The sequence below is a fragment of the Diorhabda carinulata genome, chromosome 11 (genome assembly GCF_026250575.1).
Source record: "Diorhabda carinulata isolate Delta chromosome 11, icDioCari1.1, whole genome shotgun sequence".
Taxonomy (NCBI): Eukaryota; Metazoa; Arthropoda; class Insecta; order Coleoptera; family Chrysomelidae; genus Diorhabda; species Diorhabda carinulata.
Window position 1 is genome coordinate 8413197 of NC_079470.1, and position 22201 is coordinate 8435397.

At 32.8% G+C, this 22201-nt stretch overlaps 2 protein-coding genes across 8 annotated transcripts in view; both read right to left on the reverse strand.

Annotated features, from left to right (window-relative positions):
* Positions 1–22201, reverse strand: part of LOC130899652 (troponin T) — a 239364-nt gene that overhangs the window by 47522 nt on the left and 169641 nt on the right. The gene's annotated exons all lie outside the window — the stretch shown is intronic.
* LOC130899650 (muscarinic acetylcholine receptor M2) overlaps positions 1–22201 on the reverse strand; it is a 130780-nt gene that overhangs the window by 6744 nt on the left and 101835 nt on the right. For all 7 annotated transcript variants that reach the window (XM_057809733.1, XM_057809739.1, XM_057809736.1 and 4 more), the window contains exons 3-6: positions 6347–6756; positions 5211–5410; positions 935–1139; positions 29–311 (exon numbers count right to left, since the gene is read on the reverse strand). In XM_057809733.1, coding sequence (XP_057665716.1) covers positions 29–311; positions 935–1139; positions 5211–5410; positions 6347–6756 — 1098 coding nt within the window. The remainder of the gene's footprint in view (positions 1–28; positions 312–934; positions 1140–5210; positions 5411–6346; positions 6757–22201) is intronic.

Sequence of the window (22201 nt, forward strand, 5' to 3'; positions counted from 1 at the left end):
TCTTGTGTATATGTATGTTGATAATTACCTAGTGGTAGTGCTTGAATTGGAATCAGCTGATCCTCCAGCTTGGTAGGATTCTAAAACAGTCAAAGTATTTTTGTCCTGGTTTTCTTTGACAACGGAAGCATTGTTAATAGGAAGAGGCTTATCAACATTTTCCGAGTTACTTTGAGTTTTGGAAAGACCTATTCCTGCTGCTCGTCCCGCCATACCACTCATTGCACCTGCGCTTAATGCCACCATAGACTGCATTTTCCGTTGCTTCGCTTCGCTTTTTTTCTGCATATCAAAAGCCGTTTTGTAAATACCTGGAAATTTTATTTTTGTTATTTAAACAAAGAATTCCAGAAAAAACTGTGGAATTAATATTTTTATGATATTGTTAGAGCACATTTTTAGAATTGAATTCATATATTTATATGTGTAGCCTTGAAGAGAAATTTTTGACATACATCTCCACAATTGTAGCAAACAGATAGACAACATCCAAATAGTAACAATGATACTTCAATGATTATAGAAATGTCTCATTAAGCGTACTATGCAGATTGGATTTTATGCTACTTCTTTTAGTTTCCAAACCTGAAAAAGTCACTTGTAGAAAGTTGAGACGAATGAGGTCATAGCCTTCATGGAAGTCTACTTTGCAGACCCAAAGAAACGTATTTTTCAGACAGGTAACAGAAGTTGGTCCATCGCTGACTATCAAAATAAAAGGAAATGTAATGAAAAATCAATGTTTTTTTTCTGAAATTTTCATTTCTCCTATAGACTAAATACTTATTTGATTGCCCTCCTAAGTGAGTTATGCTGTTTATAAGACTTCCATTTTCAGTGACAAATAATAATAATTTGAAGAAATATTCGATTACCAAAGAAAGGTGAAAACAGTGTTTAAAACAGTTGATATGAAACTTTTTTATGATCTTACCTCCATACAGAATGAATAAAACAATGAGCGTAGTCCAATAGTAGCTGATAATTAAAGCGGTATTGAAAACCGGTTCCTTTAAAAATTGCACCGCACATTCTCCTGGTTGTAGATCTCTATATCCAGTAAAATATTCCCAACCAAAAATACTTATGAAGAATAATAAAGCTGGTATGATCCAGGTTATGGTGACCATCCATATCACCTAAATAAATAACGTAAATAATTTTATTTAACATGTATTTCCAGGGCCAGATTTAAGAGTATGGAGACCTTGAGGCAACATAGGAACGGATTTCTCCTCACGTAGTTGTCCACATAAAACGAACACGTAAACTGGAACAGTTTTTTTATGATCATTTGCGATTTTGATATTTTACTGATTGCCTGATTGAGGTGAATGATTATAAATGAATCAATTTTTTTTATTCAAGGAAAATATGATTCTTTAGGGTCTTCGAGTACATAAGTGCTGCAGCTTTGCAGAATTCGTGATTTATCCGAAGAAGTTCACTGCATTTAGTCCATCGCAACTCGTAATACACACCGCGGGTAAGGTCCCAAGCCTAGTTGTTTGGAAAATATAGAATTAAAAAGCCAAAACCATTGCCGATTATTATTATAGAAAAGAATGTTAAAAGTAGGGGAAAAAGCTACACACGAAAACTTACTTAAGATATTTATGCTAAATAAAATGGATACATTTGTAGTTGTTGCCAAGAATTGCATTATATTGTTCTCCCTGTTTACTGATAAAATTTGGACGGGAATAGAGGTCAGTGATCTAGAGTACAAGTCATTTGTATAATTGCATGGAATCAACCAATTTATAACCAATAAGATACTACTTATTGGTTTAATATACAGGGGCATAATGAAAACGTGTCGTTGCATTGGGGTATATTGTCAACATTTATTAAATTTTGTAGAGCTTTTGAATTAGTTGGATGCGATTTTAAGTCCATAAGCATATCTAAACAATCTTTTAACAAGGTTGATGATATTTTTGCCTGGCACCCGTTTCATCCTCATTTCAGTACGGAAATTTGACAAAGAGGAAAAAATTCTTTTGAAAACAATTCAGAATAGTTAAAATTTTTTACCATGAGCCGCCACTGCACGAAGTTTGTAATACATGCCAAGCTGACACAGCGAAAAAAATGTGGAAAGAAATTTGTTCACTGGTGTTTGAATTTTCTCCCAAATCACCATTTTGGAGCCCCTCCCGTAAATCCGGTCATGAACATTTCGAACCAATTTGAATAGTTGAATGGAAATTGCTATTAAAAATTTTTGAGAATTCAAATGTTCAATATTTGAACTATTTTATTATTGATATAAATTGAAGAAATAAAAGTTATTTTACTTTGTGCTGTGTAGTAAACCTACAACATGTTTTATTTAACGGGAGTGTTTTATTGTCGTAACCAAAGAGGGTGGCTGAACTTGAGGAAACTGATGGAAAAAAGTGAGTCGAAAACCACTCCTTAAACATACAATGAGAAAGTTGATGAGTAATTTGTTTGAAATCAGGACTTAAGTGGGTTTTATAATTTCATTATTAACCAAAGTGGTATAAATATAGTTCTTCGCTGAGAAATTTCCAACTTGAAGCAAGGTAGAAATGCGAAAAAATAACATTTCATGGACTGAAAAATTAAAATAAAAGCAAAATATTAAATACACTCTTTTATAAGAAGGTACAAAGTTTTTAGGAACAAACTTTGGAATATCAAACATAATACGAGTGTTATTCAGAATATAACAAAGTTTCGGAAATAGAAAATACGAAGTTAAGATCATTTATAGTGCATAATTATTGTAGTAAGCGGTCAAGAATCCACATAGAGTCTCACTTAATGCTATTCTTGTAAAAGCCCATCAGGCACCTTGGCTTGAACATCTTTTGGTAAACTGTAAGGTGTGTCCATGTGTTTCAACCTTGCACGTGTGAATCGTGGGTAATCACCGATGACTGGATCAGCAGTTTCTTGATCCACCAACGGCATTCCGAATCGTCCGTGATGCATATAGTATGGAGATGGCGTCTTAGATGACAATGTCCGGTTGAAAGACCAGTTATCAGTTGTACCTACTGCTTGACTAGTAAGACAAGCAGTAGGTCCCTCTATGTGTGTCTTACCTTGTCTTATGCCAGATATTTCTATCTGTCTTGAGAGCATACTTCTCGGCGACGTGATTGCTCCATTTTTGTTTACACCAAGAATGGACTGTAAGCCCAAGTAAAAGGAATTCTTTAATATTAACAATGTCATAGATAATAAACCATCCCAAAATGGAATAATCTAGAATCTCAATTTCCACATACATTTTGCAGTAGTGTTTCAGCAGTCATTCGTCAAATGTTGGATTCCAAGTGGTAAAGTGTTCCTGTTTTATCTGCGTAATTTTACATTTCGTGAAATCAATCGTTGGTTAAATTTCCTGTGGTAAATTAATCGATTCGTGCAATATGTGGTAACATGTGCAACATTAACGTCTTCCAACTGAAACAGTCCCTGTTATCCGTCTCTTAAGAAACTATCACAAGAAAAAAATGTTCATTCATTAATCTGACCGAGGGATTCAAATTGCTATTTTCCATATAGTTATCAAATAATTGAACTTTACATAGAACAAGGTTCGAAATTTCTTCGTCAAAAATTACCATTGCTTTCCATCTTAGTTCGCAATTCCAGTCTAAATTTATAAAACAAAAATGAAAATCACCTAGTGAAATATCTGGACTAAAAGACGGAGGTAAAGCTATTTATTTGAAGGAGGTAAACCATTCGTGAGTCATTATACACTGCAAATGAATAATTCCGTCGAAATTAATTTGGATGAGTTGGAGGCCATTGATAATAATGAGTTTTAAACGCTAGCTAAGTTCGCACACTGAAAACTATGTCTCTAATATACAGAGTGTTCCGGGACTTAATGTAAAACATACATTTGGGAGTGAATAGATGACGGGAAAATGATGCTGTGGCATAAAAAACTTTCTCATACGACTGCTCGTTTCTGAGTTATAGGCCTTACGAAATGAGAACTTACATTTAAGTATATTTTCTAAATTATACATTGGAATATTATGGGCGGTTCATGTCCAATGATTGACAATCCGTAACTTTTACAGGGATAACCTATACAATCGTTGATCGTTTTTGATCGTTGTACATGCCAAGGAAACCGTTCACCAAAAAGAGACATTCTGAATAAAATTATCATAAATTGTAATTATTGTAATGAGAAATTGGGCTTCAGCTGGCTCATTGTATGGATCTCTCTTAAGTATTTCTGTGTAAGATAGGAAAAAAGAAACAGACGCAAAAGTCTTACAAAATATTTGCTTTTTGAGGATATCAAAAAGTAGTGCAAATAAACATCAACGCCTATTTTCGAGAGAACTTTTGAAGTGCTTCTTTTTGTTTTCAATTTGTTGTTTCTGTGTGTTAAGCATAGTTTTAAGACTGCAATATGAGTATTTATTTCATTGATATAAAGGCAGAGAACCTTGAGATTGAGAAACAAAAAAATGTGGAAAAATAGATCTTTTAAGTTTCAGTAATTCAGTTGAATTTCCAAAAATTACAAATATGAATATAACCTAACCTAACGAAAAGTTACCATACGTACCAATACCTGAACGCATATAGTTTAATGCTTCTCAGTATTACAGTGCAAGATTTGTCAGTGATTCTAGAAATTAGAAAGCGGACCACATTATTTAAGCTCTTTTTATTTTGTAATTGAGAACTCTAGAAACTATTGAAAATTTATTTCTTACATTTTATAGCGTAGCAAAGGACCATCTCAAATTAATTCCCATTGTACCAAAATAACTGATTTCGAGATTAACTTGACATAGTGTTGAAATTGCCTATTAAGAAAAAACAAACGCATTCGTTGAAGATAAGAGTTTTGCTCAATCACGATAAACGCCATTCTTGCAGGAAAATTAGCCGAACTGCGCTATGATTTTTTGCCTTCTTCGCCATATTCACCTGATCTGATTTTCTCAAATTACTTTCTGTTCTCAAACTTAAAATAATGGTAGGTAATAAGCTATTGAGGATTGGAATCTCTCTGGACTAAGTGTGTAGAGTTAAAAGAAATTAAGGATGGAGAGAAATATTATTCTTTCAACTAATTAAATTTTCATTGTACACTCCCGTCGAACCTCCTTCGGAAAATAGTTTTTAGGAATCCAATACATTTTTACTTTTCTCAACAACATGCTGTTGAAATATAATTATACTATTTTTATACTAACCCTTTGTTTAGTTCTCCAACTTCTATATTTCGCAGCTATTTTCACAGAACAAAATCTGTCAATTGTAATGAGAAGTACTGTATATTGAGACACTAGACAGACGGTATAATCTACCGATAGCCAAAGATCGCATAATAATGGACCGAGGTTCCAATAACCCATGAGAACGTACACTGTATAGAAAGGCATTGACACGGTACCTAAAATGGAAAGAATAAGAATACTTAGTGGAAACACTGTCATGTTACATTTAATTCTTTTCTTATTAATTTTCTTATTCATTTAAATTTATATATTTTGATAATTTATTTAAAATCCACTGTGAAATAAAATTTCTGTTTCTGTATTAGAACATTCTTAAACGACTTTTGGTAACCTTTTGTAATGGGTTGGTACCTCTAAATAACAGTTTCATTTTGACAGCTGGACTGGACGATGCATTATTCGGTCATGTGTGGGGTGGTGTGAGGTTATTTCAATTTCAATATATTATTGACAATAAATTATGAGTTCTTAGAAAAAGTGAATAAAGTAAAAAAATATGGACAAAACATACAAATCTAGAGTGACGAATTTTCAATTCTGGGGTTGTAAATTGAGGTTCTTCACCCGCTTACAGGATTTGTTTTTTTCTTGTGAAGCAAGCAAACTTTTAAATTCAAATAATATTTCCAAAGTCAACTGTCAAACATGAATCAGTGCTACCAACCGACCAATTTCTCCATTTTTCTATAAATAATGTGAATATTCCTAAACAGAAACAAAAGTATAAAACACTCGTAACAGAAGGCCATTACAGAATTCGTCCCTTAGAACTAACTCTTGCTGGATTGACACACTTTCTGTTACTTAAATTTTAATAAACTATTTTAACATGGATCTTAGTACAATTGGTCCTCAAGAATAATTCAGATAATACTGCTGGAGACGAGACACGAGGAAAATGAATCCTGTTACTATTTTAACTATTTATCACTCTCCTTTTCTCTTCTAAATATAAATTCAAGCCCACGCACATATATGAGTATGTAACACCTTCTCCAGCATTCCATTCATTTAAGCCCCTTCTCTCATTATCTCTAATAAACGCAGTTTCCGTACACGTTGAGAACGTATCCAAATTAAAATCAACTTACCAATTAACATATCTGTAGCTGCTAAGGAAGCTATGAAATAATTGCTGGGCTGACGGATGTTCCTGTCGACGATGAAAGCCAATAAAACTAATATATTTCCAGCTACCGTTAGTATAATACAAATTCCCAAACTAATTGCGATTAATATAGTTTGCCATAAATTGAATGGTGCTAGAACGGGAGTTAATATATTGTCGAAGTTTCCAGTACCGGTACCATTATAATCTGTAGTACTATTTTGTAATTTGTATTTACCACCACTCCAGTCGGTGTTGCTAAATAGGTTGAGCGGGTCGTCTGTATCCCAAGGGATGTTTTGGGATACATTAAACGACTCGTAGCATTCAGTGAGAGTTAGGACGCCGCTGTAGATTGTTTTGCAGATTTTGTCCCGCTGTTTTTGACGTTTCCTGAAACAACGAATATACAGAGATCATGGTTGGTTTATAAATAGGATACAGATATATTTCATGAACCACCAGATATCTGCGTAACGTTAGAATTTGGATGTGTAGTAATTAAGAATCAAGTATTCACAATTAAATAATCAATAGAGAAAAACTGAACAAAAGATATATATCTTTCCTACACCTACAAAAAGCTTTTGACAATGTAAAACAAACAGTTCTGGATAGTCTGAGCAAGAAAAATGTACTTTAAATACTGATAAAGACAACAATAAGGGTTATGTAAAGAGAAGCAACTTAAAATTTCATAATAAAAGTTGGACTAAGTTAGAAATGTGTAGTAAGCCCTCTGTAGTTTATAATAATTATGGATGTTATAATTGAAGAAACAAGAAAATAATAGATAAAAGTAAGAAGTGAATATTGAATATTGAACCCAATAGAATTGCCGCAAGACGGTTTTGCTGATGACTTCATAAATTGTACATCTACCGAAAAGGATTTAATAAATAAGATGAAATATGGAAAATATAACTACAGAAGAGAATTGGGGAAATTAATGTTTGGGAATCAAAAGTAGCATACATAGAAAAAGGGAAATAAATAGATGAGTATTGCGATAGAAAAGGGATGATTGAATATTAAGGAGCGATAATGCAGAGCAAGATGACTGTATACCGGCCAAAATCAACATATGGAAGTGATAGCATCAAACAGAAAACAAACAATGGAGATGAAGTACTTAAAGAGAGGGATTAGGGCAGAATTAGAAACAAGTAGCAAGGGAAGGAATAGAGTATTGAATCAATAGCTGAAACGGTAGAAAACAACCAGCTAAAATGATTGGGACACATGTCTATAATGGTCAAATAAGAGACACACGATCAATAACAAACGGAATAGAAGTAGACCCATATAAAGGACTCTTTCACAAGGAAAAATACTTTCATTACCAAACTGTGAGAAGATACTCACGTTCTATTCACCTTATGAAGTGAGGTTCACATGAAAGGAGCCACATTATGTATTTTCATGTTGTTTGCTCATATTTTACTATGAATTGAGTGATGTGTCGCCAGAAGACAGTTTGACAGTTTTGGTTAGGTACACCGTCAAATTCTTTGTGAAAGAATCGTTGGACCTATATATGATTTTTAATTATGAACTAACTCTCGCTGCTAAACAAGCTCGAATATATATATCAGAAAGGAATGTCTAGAATTCTAGAAAGTAAACAAACAATCTAACAAATGAATAAAAACCTTTGCTAGAAATCACATGAAAAAACAATATAAGCAAATCGATGCTACGATAAAAACATAACATCAAACGAATTCCCCGAACCGGCGTATTCGCCAATGTTTAGACTTCTATTATAACTGATCAAGACTGGCTTCTCGGTCCATGTCGTGGTCGAGCTCGTAACATTAATATCAATATGTGAACTGAGATATTTGAAAACTGAGAGGTGTTTAGTGCAGCAAATTATTGTAGATTTATTTATGATGCTATGAATCTGGAAGCTATCTATACCGTTGCGTCTTCTAGGCATATATTATTCAAAAAATTACAAAATGTCTTGTCATACAGGGACTCATGGGAAAAAATAGCATTTAGTATGAGCCGAAATAATATTAGCGCTTCGTATAAATTTCTCCATAGAGGCCCTCGTTTCCGAATTATAGGTCTCTAGAATATTGATTTAGTTTTTCATTTATAGTTCCCATACTGCTCATTTGATCTTGATAACATTTTCAGCATGTTTATGATGTATATGAATGGTGCAAAGATTGCCTTGAATCCAGGGACGAAGTACTCGTAAAGGTTATTGATTCAAATTGATTTGCAAATTTAATGAAAAATAATTTAACAATTCGAGAATTAAAAATAAAAAGACTGGCGCTCCTGACTTTTTCCCATTATTCCCTACACACTCCGTGAAAATAATCTACATGGTTAAATTACTGCATTGGTTGGTATATACTATTTATAAATTGAATTTACGATTATCATTTTAGCCACGATATAACAAAATGTATCAAAACTATTGTGGAGGTGAGTATAGTTGCATATTTTTTTGACGTAGGTACGCCAATGTAAAAATTTTCGACAAAGCTGCCAACATGAACATCTTTACAATCGGAAGTAATAAAACGTTTGATTGAGTCGCTTCCTATAGAGAAACGGAAAAACGATAAACCCCAAAATAGAAAAAAATCAATGAGCATTACAGGTTAGATTCAGATTTTGTTTTGGTTTTGTGTGACACACTTCATTGCAGGAAAGGTAGAAGGTGAATTGAAGTACGTGTATTTGATTATACGAGGGTTACTTTGAATCATTAAACAAAAGCTGTGGGCTCATATTTATTTTATATTTGAGGATATTCTATTCACATGGATTTAATAATTGGGTCCGGAGACTATTGAAACGTGTGTGATTTTTGGATATATTTATGTGGAGTTTTAAATTTTATATTGAATAAAGAAAAATCTATATCAAAGAATGATTCCAAATCACTAAGTAAACACCAATGTCTTATGAGCAAAACAAAATATTGATAATCAGACACTGCTTTAGATATATATGTTCTTTTGTCTTTTGTCCTGCTAAGCATATGAATAGAATAGAGAATTCAAAAAATAAACATATCAAGCATAGTAAAGAATTTTCTAGAAAATAACAAGCTATAAAACATATTCGGAAATATTATACAAAATATTCCCAAAAACTAATTTGAATGTCAAATTGCAGCCTTTAGATGAATTTCATAACGAATTAGAAAATCACAATGAGGAATATTCAAACATAATAACCACACAGAATAAATATCAAGGCTAATAAAATCGCTATTGAAAACTACAACTACATTCTATCCTTATAAATTTGCGTAAATGGTTTTTTTAACAGTTATAAATGATGAACGAGACAATTTGAGGATAACAATTTTTCGATCATTGTTACCATTGTTCAAGAAGACAAGGGAACTTTATTCCTAAGTCAAAGTGAACGAACCGACATATCTGACTAGTATGAATATATGAAAATAGATTATGATAACTATAGATCGTTTTCTAAAATTCCCACGGTACATTATTATTCTGGAAAACGTATTCTACTCTGTAATCTATTGATCTAGATGATAAATTACCTGTATAACAAATTTCACCTAAATCTGTTTAGCAGTTTTCACGTGATTCTTCAATAAACATCCAAATTTTCCATTTTCTTTGAGATAAACGAGCCCAAAAACTATTCGACTTGCTATGTTTATGTTTCCATAACAAACAGCCATGATTGAAAATTTTGTCCCACATAATTTTCCACAACATATACGCGTGAAAAGGAGACCCTAAAATTGACTAAAAGTCCCCTTCTCTTCACAATCCCACTTAGAAACAAACAAACGAGCCGAGTGTATAATCAATTGAAGCCTAAACAATGGAGAAGCGACAGGTAATGTCAGTTGAGAAGATAACGATGATGGTGGTTGTTTGTTTCGTCGTTAATACCCGTTTATCCCGCATCTGATACTATGTATGTTTGTGTACTGTGCGAGAGGATGTGTAAGAATAATACTTCATACAGTTTACACACGATGATGAAACAGAAGACTTTCCCTGATGAATTGTCTGATTATTATCTTTGTTTCTTGAAGGACTGAAATTTTGTGTTTATTTGTTTGAAAGAAAGGTAGTTGTTTGAATAAACGAATAAATATTCGAAAACGTAATTTGTTCCTAAACATACAGTATAAAATAATGATAATAATAATGGTAACTACAAGAAAAATGTTGTTAAGGATACGAACACTCAATGCGACAAACGCAGAAGGTGCCAACAAATATCAGAGACCAATCAACCATTCAACCATATAACACCGGTATAACCTAGTTTACAACATCATCCACCAGAAACTGGCCCACAAGTTCCGACTTCTCAAAACTTATATATCGTATTACAAGTACCAGCCACAGAAGGTGCTCGAAAATGAAAATTTTGGACTACGACTACGATAGTTAGAAGTCTTGTCGACGTAGTTATACCGAACACTCATAACGTTCTCAACAAACACCAGGAGAAACTGGCCAAATACGCGGATTTCGCAATTGAAATTAAAGGTTGTAATATTGACACTTTTCATACTTTGTATCCAGGATGGTTAAGATCTAAGCTGAATAGTGCATAAGTATTTTCCATAATAATAAATCTAAATCATACATTGTGGGTCACCCCTTGTGTGGAATCACCCCTTTCTTCATCAAAGCACCTTTATAAACTTAGTTTTCATAATTTAAAAGCTTGAACCCAGTCAACTTTTAGATTGCTCTAAAAAAATTGATGAATTTCTTGATCTATCTGATCGTCCGTTGTGAAACGTCGACCAAGTAAATGTTACTTTGGGTTGAAGATTAACTAGAAATTATTTATCACCCATAATCGCCCAAAGATATCCGTCTTTTTTAAATTCGCTACTGAACTACAGTTGCTTTTAAAGACTTGAAATCATGGTAGATCATACGATGGTGATATCTTTGAATACATTTTTGCGGGATCTGACTTCTCTGATTTCATGGCAGCTCAAAATATACAGATGGCGCTCGTAGTTATAAATACTTCTCCGCCGTTTACTGGTCTGTCTAATCTTTAATATATTGTTTTTTGGTTGTTGTTTTTTGAACTAAATATAAGTAGATAAGCATAGTTCATAGTCACTAATAAAATAATTTCATTATCTCATTTTGATTGCTGTTGATCCGTGATAAATATAAATTTTGTTGGTAATTTCTCAATACTTGGTAATTTGCCAACATTTCGCTAGTAATTATTCTGAATTGTTATGGAATTTTGTAGCTCTATACGTAGTTTTTATTCCATGTAATAGTTCAACTAGGTTTTGTTCATACTGGCAATACTAACTGCTTCTGTCTATCACTGACATTTCCAGTGTTTTTTTGAGTATAACCTCAACTACAACAACATTTTTTTGGTTAATGTTGCAGTTGAAGATTACTATTATTAAACAAGTAAAAAAGGAGAGCCGAGAGACGTATTTTTTAACATTAGCAATTAGTAAATATTAAGAAAAATCTTTTATACGTTTCCATGAAAAATGAAACAAGAGAAATATCAATATTTTTATTTATTTAATACTTGTATTTTGTATTTCTTGACAACTATCATGATAATTGCTTTATGAAATGAAAAATGACATGAATTGACGTCCATTGCAGTAATTGACATCTATTGTCATTTGATGTTGATCGATGTCTTAAGATGTCTATTGACATCAATTCATGTAGATTCACGTCAATTCATATCATTTGAGGTTGTTTGGCTAATGGGATCACATTTTGGTCATTTTGATTAATTTTTTCTTGATAATGTCCAAAATTTCTTTTGTTTCTGTACATCTACAGTTATACAGGAAATAAACAGACAAGACGCTAGTAATTTTTTAGAAGAAAATTGCTCTGAAAAGTGACTCCTGGTCACATTCTTATTAATTATTTCATATAGCTATAAAGCTATGGTTATAATGATTGAACAAGATCTAGGCATTATTATGTCAACAATAAGGTACATGATTACCGATCGATCCCGCACAATCTGTACAAAGCATTTTGAACCAAATATTGGCAAGTCTGGAAGTCGAGATAATGGATCATCCATCATTTAGTCCTGATTTGACATAATTTAATATTGTTCCCATTCAAAAACAAACTATGCGGTTAATAATTTTCAATACCCGGATAAGCTGTTTTAAAGTTGAAAAGCATATTTTGGACATCTTCAATCAGAATGGAAAGCTGCTATGAAAATTGGTTTAAAGGTATCGAAAAGTATATTAAACTTGATGGAGAATTTTCTAAAAAGTAATAAAATAAATTCTAGTTGATAATAATTGAAAACCGCGTTGTTAGCAATGACTTGAAAGTAAAAAATGATTCTTGTCATAAACATATAATAACTGATGAGAAAATTGATGTCACTATTATAAACGTGTGGGGTGCTTTTCATGACATTTTTCATAGATTTGAGTTAGATTTCCAGTCTTATATTTGTCCGAATGATGCTCTCGATTACTGGAAATTGAAAATGTAGGTAGCCCTTGACAAGTTAACAAACACCCAGACATGTTATGCCAGAAACTACGTACATCTACCTTATTTAGTTTGATTGATGTGTTAAAGTCGAGGGACAATAAGCAAGATGAGAAAAGCCACGGTTGTCAAGGACTTATAATCTCTCTATTTAGTAACCACACTCATATGCTTTGCAAAATAGTGAAAATTAGGTATTTATTTTAGATTTTGTTTGTTAAGGCCGCTTGACATGACGCAAGACAACGTGCAATGGAATGCAAGACGCAATATTTCTCGATGAAAAGTATACGTAGGCGAAGATCAGCTGATTGTTTCATGCAAGATTTCCCACTTGCAAATGTTTCTTCATCTATTATCAAATGTAATTTTGTATGTTTTCTCGACTAATTCTATAGCTGAACTCCCTTATTCTATCTGGCTAGGGCTTGGCCTACCATCGCCTAGGTGCTCTTTTCTGTCACAAATATCAAATAAAATTTGAGGTTAGGTGATTGTTTACTTTTTCTTATGGAATTTTCATTAATGGCCATCAAGATGTAATGAGAAGAGACTGGCGTAATGTTAAGCAGCGAGTAATATTTTTCTATGCAATATTTTGATCTTCCAAGAAATTGCATGCAATGTTTTGCACGTTGTCTTGCCTCATGTGTCAAGCGGCCTTTAGTTTGAGTGCCTAAGAGCCTAGATCATACACCAGAACTAAAAACTAATAAAAGTTAACGTTACAAACAAAGAAGTTATTCGACGAATAATGTATGACTTTTTTAAAAGACACTTCGGTGTGTTTCAATTATCAATTTCCACTTTTTCACTACCTCTAATGACTATTATTTACTATTATTATCGCTAAATATTTGGTTGAATTGAATGTTAAGCTCATATGAATAAGCTGAAACTGAAATTTAATTCGAGAATCACATACTCTCTGGAATACGTGTCTAATCACCTTATCTCCCAGAAGGTACAACTTTAGCCAAACCCCGCAGACAAAAATTAAACATGTAACAGAGAACGCGTACTAACTGCCGCTCTTTTACACGATAACAAACTCGGATTCAGCATAACTATGAAAATAAACATCTAGTTATCGTTTAAAATTTAACTTTGAACAATTCTCGGTGGAATAGTAATTATTGTATCAATTAAATCCGTAATTCTCGTTAATACTTTCCATATAGGATAACAATTAAATTCTACCCACTCTGGAATTAATATTGTATGAATATTTGTGAAAGTATACTCATTATAACTTTTAATACACTACCTTTACATGCTTCCTGACTTGAATGCAAAATATTTCTCAACAGGAATTAGGACAGGCGAGCGCAAAGTAAAACTGCTCTGAAACACCCACTAAAGTTGTTGTAAACAATAAGTTGAGTTGCTACGGAAACTCATTGTTGTACTGTCTCAAGTTTTAGATTTATCTTTGTGGTATGACGGAAGCAAATGAGTAACGATCAAATAATTATTTGGATAATTTATTCGGTACATGATAACCAAGAAATTGAACATAATGTTATATTTGGAAATTTTTGCAGCTCACAAAGTTGTCTGTGGTTTTCTATTCATTTCTGGAAGATGCACGTCATAGATAATGATGTCACGTTTGAACGTTGCCAGAATTTGAAAGTAGTTGGACATCGAAGAAAACTAAATCAATGGTTAGGTCGCATGCAGTGGACGAAACCGTTGTGCAATTAGCGAAATCTTTCGGTGACACATATGCTACGAACCCAATAAGTCCTGGAGTGGACGCCATGTTTCGGAACGCTTTTAATTTGTGTTAGGTAGCGGTAGCGGAACTGAAACGTGAGAAAAGTGAAGAAAATTCTATTCTGTAATAAAACGTTAAGTTGTAGCCTCCTTACAAGAATTAAAATGAATAAAAAAACAAAAAGCAACCAATTTAGCTTCTGTATAAAAATACAGATAACAATTGGCATAAATAAAAAACGATTTACCAGCGAACGATCAACACGTTCCCGATCACTACTACTATCGGTAGTGATGAGCGATGAATATTTGAGGTATTGATATAACAAGAATATCCCACATTTTATGAACAAACTTCATCGGATACAAAGGATTCATAATTGAAAAATGTTATATATAATAATATCCCTTAAAGATATAGTATTATTAATCCATTATTTTCTTACTCAAAATAGTGATTTAGTTATGCACTGGAAGTATTATTCAGTTGTTCTGTTCAGAAAATTATTACCTACTAAATCTAGCAGAAACTTCATTTTGGAAAATAAAACAGTTTTATAAGCAAATTTGAACAGAGAATATGAAATCAATGACAATTTCACAACGTCTTGAATGTGTATAACCTTTACTGAAATATATACAGAGTTCGGTAGTAAAATGGAAACTCTAAAGGTTTACGTTTTTCCCGTAGAAGAAAATACCAAGGGTCCCAGCTTGGCGCTGGCTTGGCCTTCATATGTAGAGCTGCAGTTTTTCCCATTTTTGGTGGATGTCTGGAATGATAACGATAAGTTATTCTTTATTGATAATACTGGGCCATGTTCAATTGCCAAGACTGGACTATGTTTGATTCTCAGGACTGGGCCATCTACTAGTTGATTTACATGGATGACATAATAACAACAAGGGTTACTTGGGAACTTATCATGAAAAATAACCCTCAAGCTCGAATTGACCTATCACGTATCGAATAAGTATACCTGGCGATGGGGCTATGATCGAAAATATTCCAATCACGTGGTATGTAACCGAAAGCTTGAGTCCCCATTGAAAGGCAATAGCTGGGCTTTCTGGTCCTGGCTCAAGCTTGGGTGATATTTGTTACGACCAAGACTGACTAGGTGAAGCAGTATTGATCCAAGCTTAGATGACCATTAGCATGGCCAAGGCTGTTTTAATCATTCTGGAACGAAGCTTTGGTAATAATTGGTATAGCCAAGGTTGGGTCAATTAGTCTTTTTCAAAGCTTAGATGATCATTAGCATGGCCAAGGCTGAGTTAATCATGCTGAACCGAAGCTTCGGTAATAATTGGTATAGCCAAGGCTGGGTAAATTCGTCTTTTTCAAAGCTTAGCCTGGCCAAGGCTGTGTTAATTAGTCTTGTCCTAAGCTTTGGTAATCACTGATATGGATAAGGTTAAGTCAGAAAAAATCAGTATCGTTATGTCTGGTAATCAGGCATTATTATGATTAGTAGCATGACAACCTAGCGTCAGCCAAGGCTTTCCTCTGGGTGACAGTTGTTCAGTTCATAACTTTTAAAACTACTACATCAAGGTTCCAATAAAAAAAGTTCTTTTACTGAGTTTAGATTATTAATTCTCTAAAAAATTCTCACTCAGATGAATCTACCAATTTTAATAAACTTCCAACACTATGGTGAATAATAATAGGCTTGGTATAAATCGTTGCTTAACTACTTTTTCATACCTTTTACATAATTCTGAGATATTTTTCTTACTCCGTTCATTACTTCTATTTCTTTGAATCCTAGAATTTTACATACATCATTTTTTTTTTATTCTGTTGAATGATTTTTCAAGGTGTAACTCTCTGTTTTCGTTCATTGTTTTTCCAGCTGTGTGCCTAGTTGTGAAGTTTGCATCTGTTGTTCATCCGTTTGCTCTTAATCTTTATTGGAAATCTTCTATGGTTTTTTCTAGTTCATCTTTCAGTTTTGCATTTCTCGCATATATTTTTTTCTTCGTGATTTTTGATGATTCTTTTATTCATTTCTGTCGATTCTACTATCTTGTTAGTTGGTTTATTTGTGGGGTGCTATAGTTTTTGTATTTATTTCATTATTTCATGTTTTGTTGTTTGGGATATTACTACGTACTCTTACTTGTCCTCAAGTCTTTTCATTCTCCGCCTCTTTTATCTACTCTCCTTCCAAAATATCGCTGAAATATTGTTTCCATTTTCCCATGACATCATCTTCATTTGTTGTTATATGTTCTTTTAAGTGTTTTTTTCACATTTCCTGTCTGCAAAAAATAGTTTTCGATTTTTCTTAAAGACATTCTCATCTTCTCTCCAAATTCTCACCATGACTGTTTTTGTCCTTTAACTAATCTTTTAATTTCTGTCTTTTCTGTTGGTACTGTAGTCAGGTATTTTTTCAACTTTTTTCTTTTTAATTTCATTTGTTCTCTTGTGTAGCATTATTTATGTATATTATTATATTCCAAAATTTAATCAGCATATCTTCCACTGTGACTTTGATTATCCTTTTGAATTCGTAATTTTTCTAATTCTAATTTTTTCATTTACTGTTTTCCTTATTTTAATTATTGTAACACAAATACTGTATGAATGTAACATTATGTACAAATCAGAAGTTTTGACTAAAAAGTATTATTTGTAACCCGTTGCGGTTGAAAAAATATTATACATCTACTACAGAATACGTAAATTTGTAATGTCTCAATTCTCCTCAATTAAATTAAGTTAAAAGTTAAAAAAGTAATAATAAGTTATCCAGAAACATTTCAGATTTCCAACATTTATTAAACTTCTCAAGATATTATAAAGTATATCTACAGAAAGCCTGGTCAAAGGAAACACCCTGACGACTTCAAGGATATTATTAGATAAGCAGCTTTAACATCGGACACACGCAAAAAAGTTTATTTCTGTTGTTCTATATTATTAGCTTCTTATTTAGGGGTGGTGGATAGTATGGTTTCTTCCTTCTACCGGCAAATACCGTAGTTGATATCCATAATCGGGTTTAGTTACAAATTTTGAGTTGTGTTTACTGTTTACCAGACATATAAATGTTCTTGATCTACCGAATGTAGAGTAAATACTGAATCTGTGTCGTATCAATAAATCTGTCACAGCTTATCTACGAGTGATCCCAGAAGTACCTGTTCCAACAAAAAAAAAACACAAAAATTTTGGAAAAAGATATATTTTTTGTTCAACGTAATTTCCTTTTAGTACCACACACTTTCCCAGAGATGTTCAATACCCAATACAAGTTCGATACACTTTTAATAATAAGATTCGTCAAACTCCTCAAAATTTCCATTAACTATTGACGTCGCCTCTTCTTTGTTCGAAAATCTTTAACCACCGATCCATTTTTGCAAGTTTGGGATCAGAAAATAACCGAGGAGGCTAAATCTGACGAATAGGGGGCATGAAGTAGCAATTCAAATTTTAATTCATTAATTTTTGCCATTGCAATAACGGATGTGTGAGTTGGTGCATTGTCTTGATACAACACTTTATTTTTAGCCAAATGCGGCAATTTTTGCAAGATTTCTTGTCTCAAATACGCAATATTCGACGTTGATAGTTTTTCTTTTTCAAAATAGTCAATGAAAATTATCCCATGCGCAGATTAAAAAACGGTACAATGTAAGCTATACACCAAGGATACTATTATTATTAGGAAATGTCTTAAAGTAAGTTGTAGTATTAGTTAAATACAAAAAAGATAAAAACAAACATTTTATACACAATTCGAAAGCTTGCAACTTTACAAGGCAGCAACTAATTCCCTCGCAAAATTTATTACTATTTGTTACAACAGGTACAGCATTTCGAGAAACTGTATACAGCAAACATACTCAATGCCTATCATACTAAAGAGAATCTTTTATTTGAAACGTAATACTGTTGGCCACACACCTGGATCATCTTGGGAAATCCTAATATTTGGTCTCGGCGGAAACGATTATGTTTGTGGTGGGATGTCAATTTTACCCTTGTACATTCCAAGTCTGTAGCTATGATTTGTGTTGAATTTCTATCTCATATCTCCTCCTTTCTTTTTTTTTCTTGTAAGTTTTTGATAACTAGATAATTGCAGTAATTTTTTAAATTTTAGTTAAGCAATTAGAATTAGGGATCTTTATGATAATTACGTACATGTAGATTAAGCATCAAATACATATTCCTATACTTACGGAGAGCTGCCGAAATATCCGGCAATAACATTCGGTAGCTCTCAGATCATTCTTAGTTGCTTTTTTCTTTTTTCGATAAATATGAAACAAAAATAGAAATATCCGGATATGATATTGTCCATCACTCTCAAATATTGTAAGTGGAGATCAACCTGGATCTTGATATTAACTATAAATGAAGTCCAGTTTGAGAAACATAAGTTCTCCTTTCTCCTTCGGTTTATCAAATTTTATCTCATAATTATCTTAATAAACGCTTTCGAACATTTTCAAACCTTCCAAAATACACAGCAGAATTAACTCGCTTCAAATGACATACAGCAGTTTGTTTTTAGTGATACATAAGAATACACGTATATTTGTTCACCGATATTGCCGCTCTAATTACCGTGGCACGTGGAGGTTCACAGTAGCGTGAGTAGCGAATTGCTGGAACAAGACCGAAAAGAGAATACATTTGTGAACTTGAATCCTATGGGTATATGTGTATTGACTTTAATTTTCCATTTTTTTCGTCTCGATAGATATCAAATTAATTGAGGTGAATCCGAAACAGATTGTAGTTCATTTTCCCAGATTCTGAGTTTATATACTATATTATCCGCCATGCCTGTAGCTCTAAAAGTTTATCCATCAACTCCGGAATTCTGGTAGATGATGGTATTAGGAAATGATCAAATATTCATATTTTACGTCTCGGCATATATTTGTGATTGTTCGGACGTATCCACACACCACGCTTCGTTTAACTTACTCTGTTAGTTTTTCTATTTATTTGTTTGTTTGCTTATTTAGATAGAATCTTCCAATCAAATCGTGGATGTGAAATTCTCTCTCATAATATTAAAAACACTTTCTTGATTTCCGATTACATTATTTTGTTTGCGTTGCTTCCCTATTTTTTTGAGACTGAATTTGCAATATCGTGACATAATTTCGATACATAAACACCTCATCTCAAACCTTAATGTTGAACGTACTGTCATATGATTATATTGTAGTTGTCAAGAGTTACTTGAAACATTTATCTTCATAAAAAAATGGAATTGAATCGCGGACATTTTCGTGTGATGATTTTCTATGATTTTCTATGATTTTCTATGATTTTCTATGATTTTCTATGATTTTCTATGATTTTCTATGATTTTCTATGATTTTCTATGATTTTCTATGATTTTCTATGATTTTCTATGATTTTCTATGATTTTCTATGGTTTTCTATGATTTTCTATGCTTTTCTATGCTTTTCTATGATTTTCTATGATTTTCTATGATTTTCTATGATTTTCTATGATTTTCTATGATTTTCTATGATTTTCTATGATTTTCTATGGTTTTCTATGATTTTCTATGATTTTCTATGGTTTTCTATGATTTTCTATGATTTTCTATGATTTTCTATGGTTTTCTATGATTTTCTATGATTTTCTATGATTTTCTATGGTTTTCTATGGTTTTCTATGATTTTCTATGATTTTCTATGACTTTCGACGTGGATTAAACTAACAGCAGTGTACCGATCAACTTGTTTCAACTTTTGGTGATGGAGCACCATCTGTAGGTACTAAGATTCGCTGTTTTTGCAAGATCGTGTGACATAACATGAGATTTATACATAATTGTTCATCACTCCCACTTGCATACATTCAATACCGCATAATTTGACGAATGCTCAAAAAAAGCTCGATTGATGTGTAGAAATGTTAACAATAATCGAAAAATGCCGGATTTTTTTCAAAAGTTTGCTGAATCACGAAAGTCAGCCAAGGTAGATATCGTGTACATTCAGTTCAACAAGTAGAAGTAGGTATCAGTATAGATTAGTGAAAATTTTTGGAATTATAATAATAATCATCAAGAAATTTTTTAACAATGTGAATTATGTTAATGAAGTATTAAAATGAAAAAATATTTGGAAATTTTTTAAGGTGGGTAAACAATAGAATAAACCGAAGAAGAATTACGTAAAATTTATCCCGAAGTCCTATGGAATGATTTGTAAATAGATCTCTACTTTTAAAAGTGACTGTTTGAACTTGGATGATGCGAGACGTTCGGAAGCTCAATCATGGCTCAATCTTTTCATCCCTACAAGTCAAAAAGGAACCATATAATGGAAACACCCTCGTGGTTCAATAATAAATGCAGTTTCAATCATTCTAAAATCAAATTAAAATAATTGAATTGAATTTCCATAAAAAATATCACATATTACCAAGCTGCAGTGCAATTAACACATACTAAAAATCCCTCACTGCTGGTCTGCTCGTCTTCCGCATTAGAAGAAGAAATTTCGCTGTTTCATGTTTCAGAATGTTGAGACTCTAATCTTGTTGCTTCTATATAAGGAGCCTCCAGCAACAAAATAACTTTAGTATACACATTTGATTACTTGCGGGTTGGCCAAAGTCTCCAACAAGAAATTAGTGGGTCTGAAGTTATTAGTAGTCTGTTCAGCAAATATTGATTTCCTTTTGCACGAGAAGTTTTTCTGGTATGCATCTCCCTAAATTTTTTTAAGTCTTTATTTCTTGATTCTTGAGCTTCCTCAGACAACTGGTCTATAAGGAGAATAGCGTCTTTGACTATTATAGCTCCAGGAAGTAATAATTTATGCAGGATAGCTGGCATGTAACACCATGGATGTAATTTTTCTGTTTCCAAAGCGTAGTCCTCAAATGCTTACACATTCATTGTATAACCATAAGATAATGTGTGTAATATAACAGAAAATCGCTTGATGAGCTCTTCATCTATGCCCGTAATCTCACTAGAGAAAGAGATGAGTCATCAAAACAACATCGAGCTGTATTGTCGTCATTATTGGTTCTACTCCTACCACTCTTAGCTACATCGACGCGCAATCCCATTCGTTCTCTCAACACTTTAAGGTCAAATCTGTCCGAAATGTGCAGGAAGCATACAAAGAACCTTATCCGTGTTGGTTTGTCAATCCAAATTTCAAATTTTGCTGGGTTACTGATTTCTCTAATAATATTTAGATGTCATTCATATCTTTAGGACTGGCCTTACATATGTAGCATATTTGCAAAGAAGAAGTTTCCCTAATAGCATAACAAACTGCCATTTATCATTGTCATTACGCAATTATAGGTAACTGCAATAATTTCATTACCTAGCAAATTGGTAGTAGGTTCAAGTTTCGAAATTTCATCTTCCACGTATGTTGTTTTCCTGACCAAAAATAATTTTATTTTTCCTAGGTTAATCCACATAGAGTTGTAATGGAACTAAAGACGTTAAAAACATATCGTCTTCACCAAGACCAGCCTCGACAAACATTTTTTTCGGAGACTGAATATACCCTTCAGATAGGAATTTGGTTTATAAAAAGACCGGTTGATTAAGTTGGTTCTGCAAATTATGCCTCTTAACTAAGTTTCGGATTTCCCATTTATTGTTAA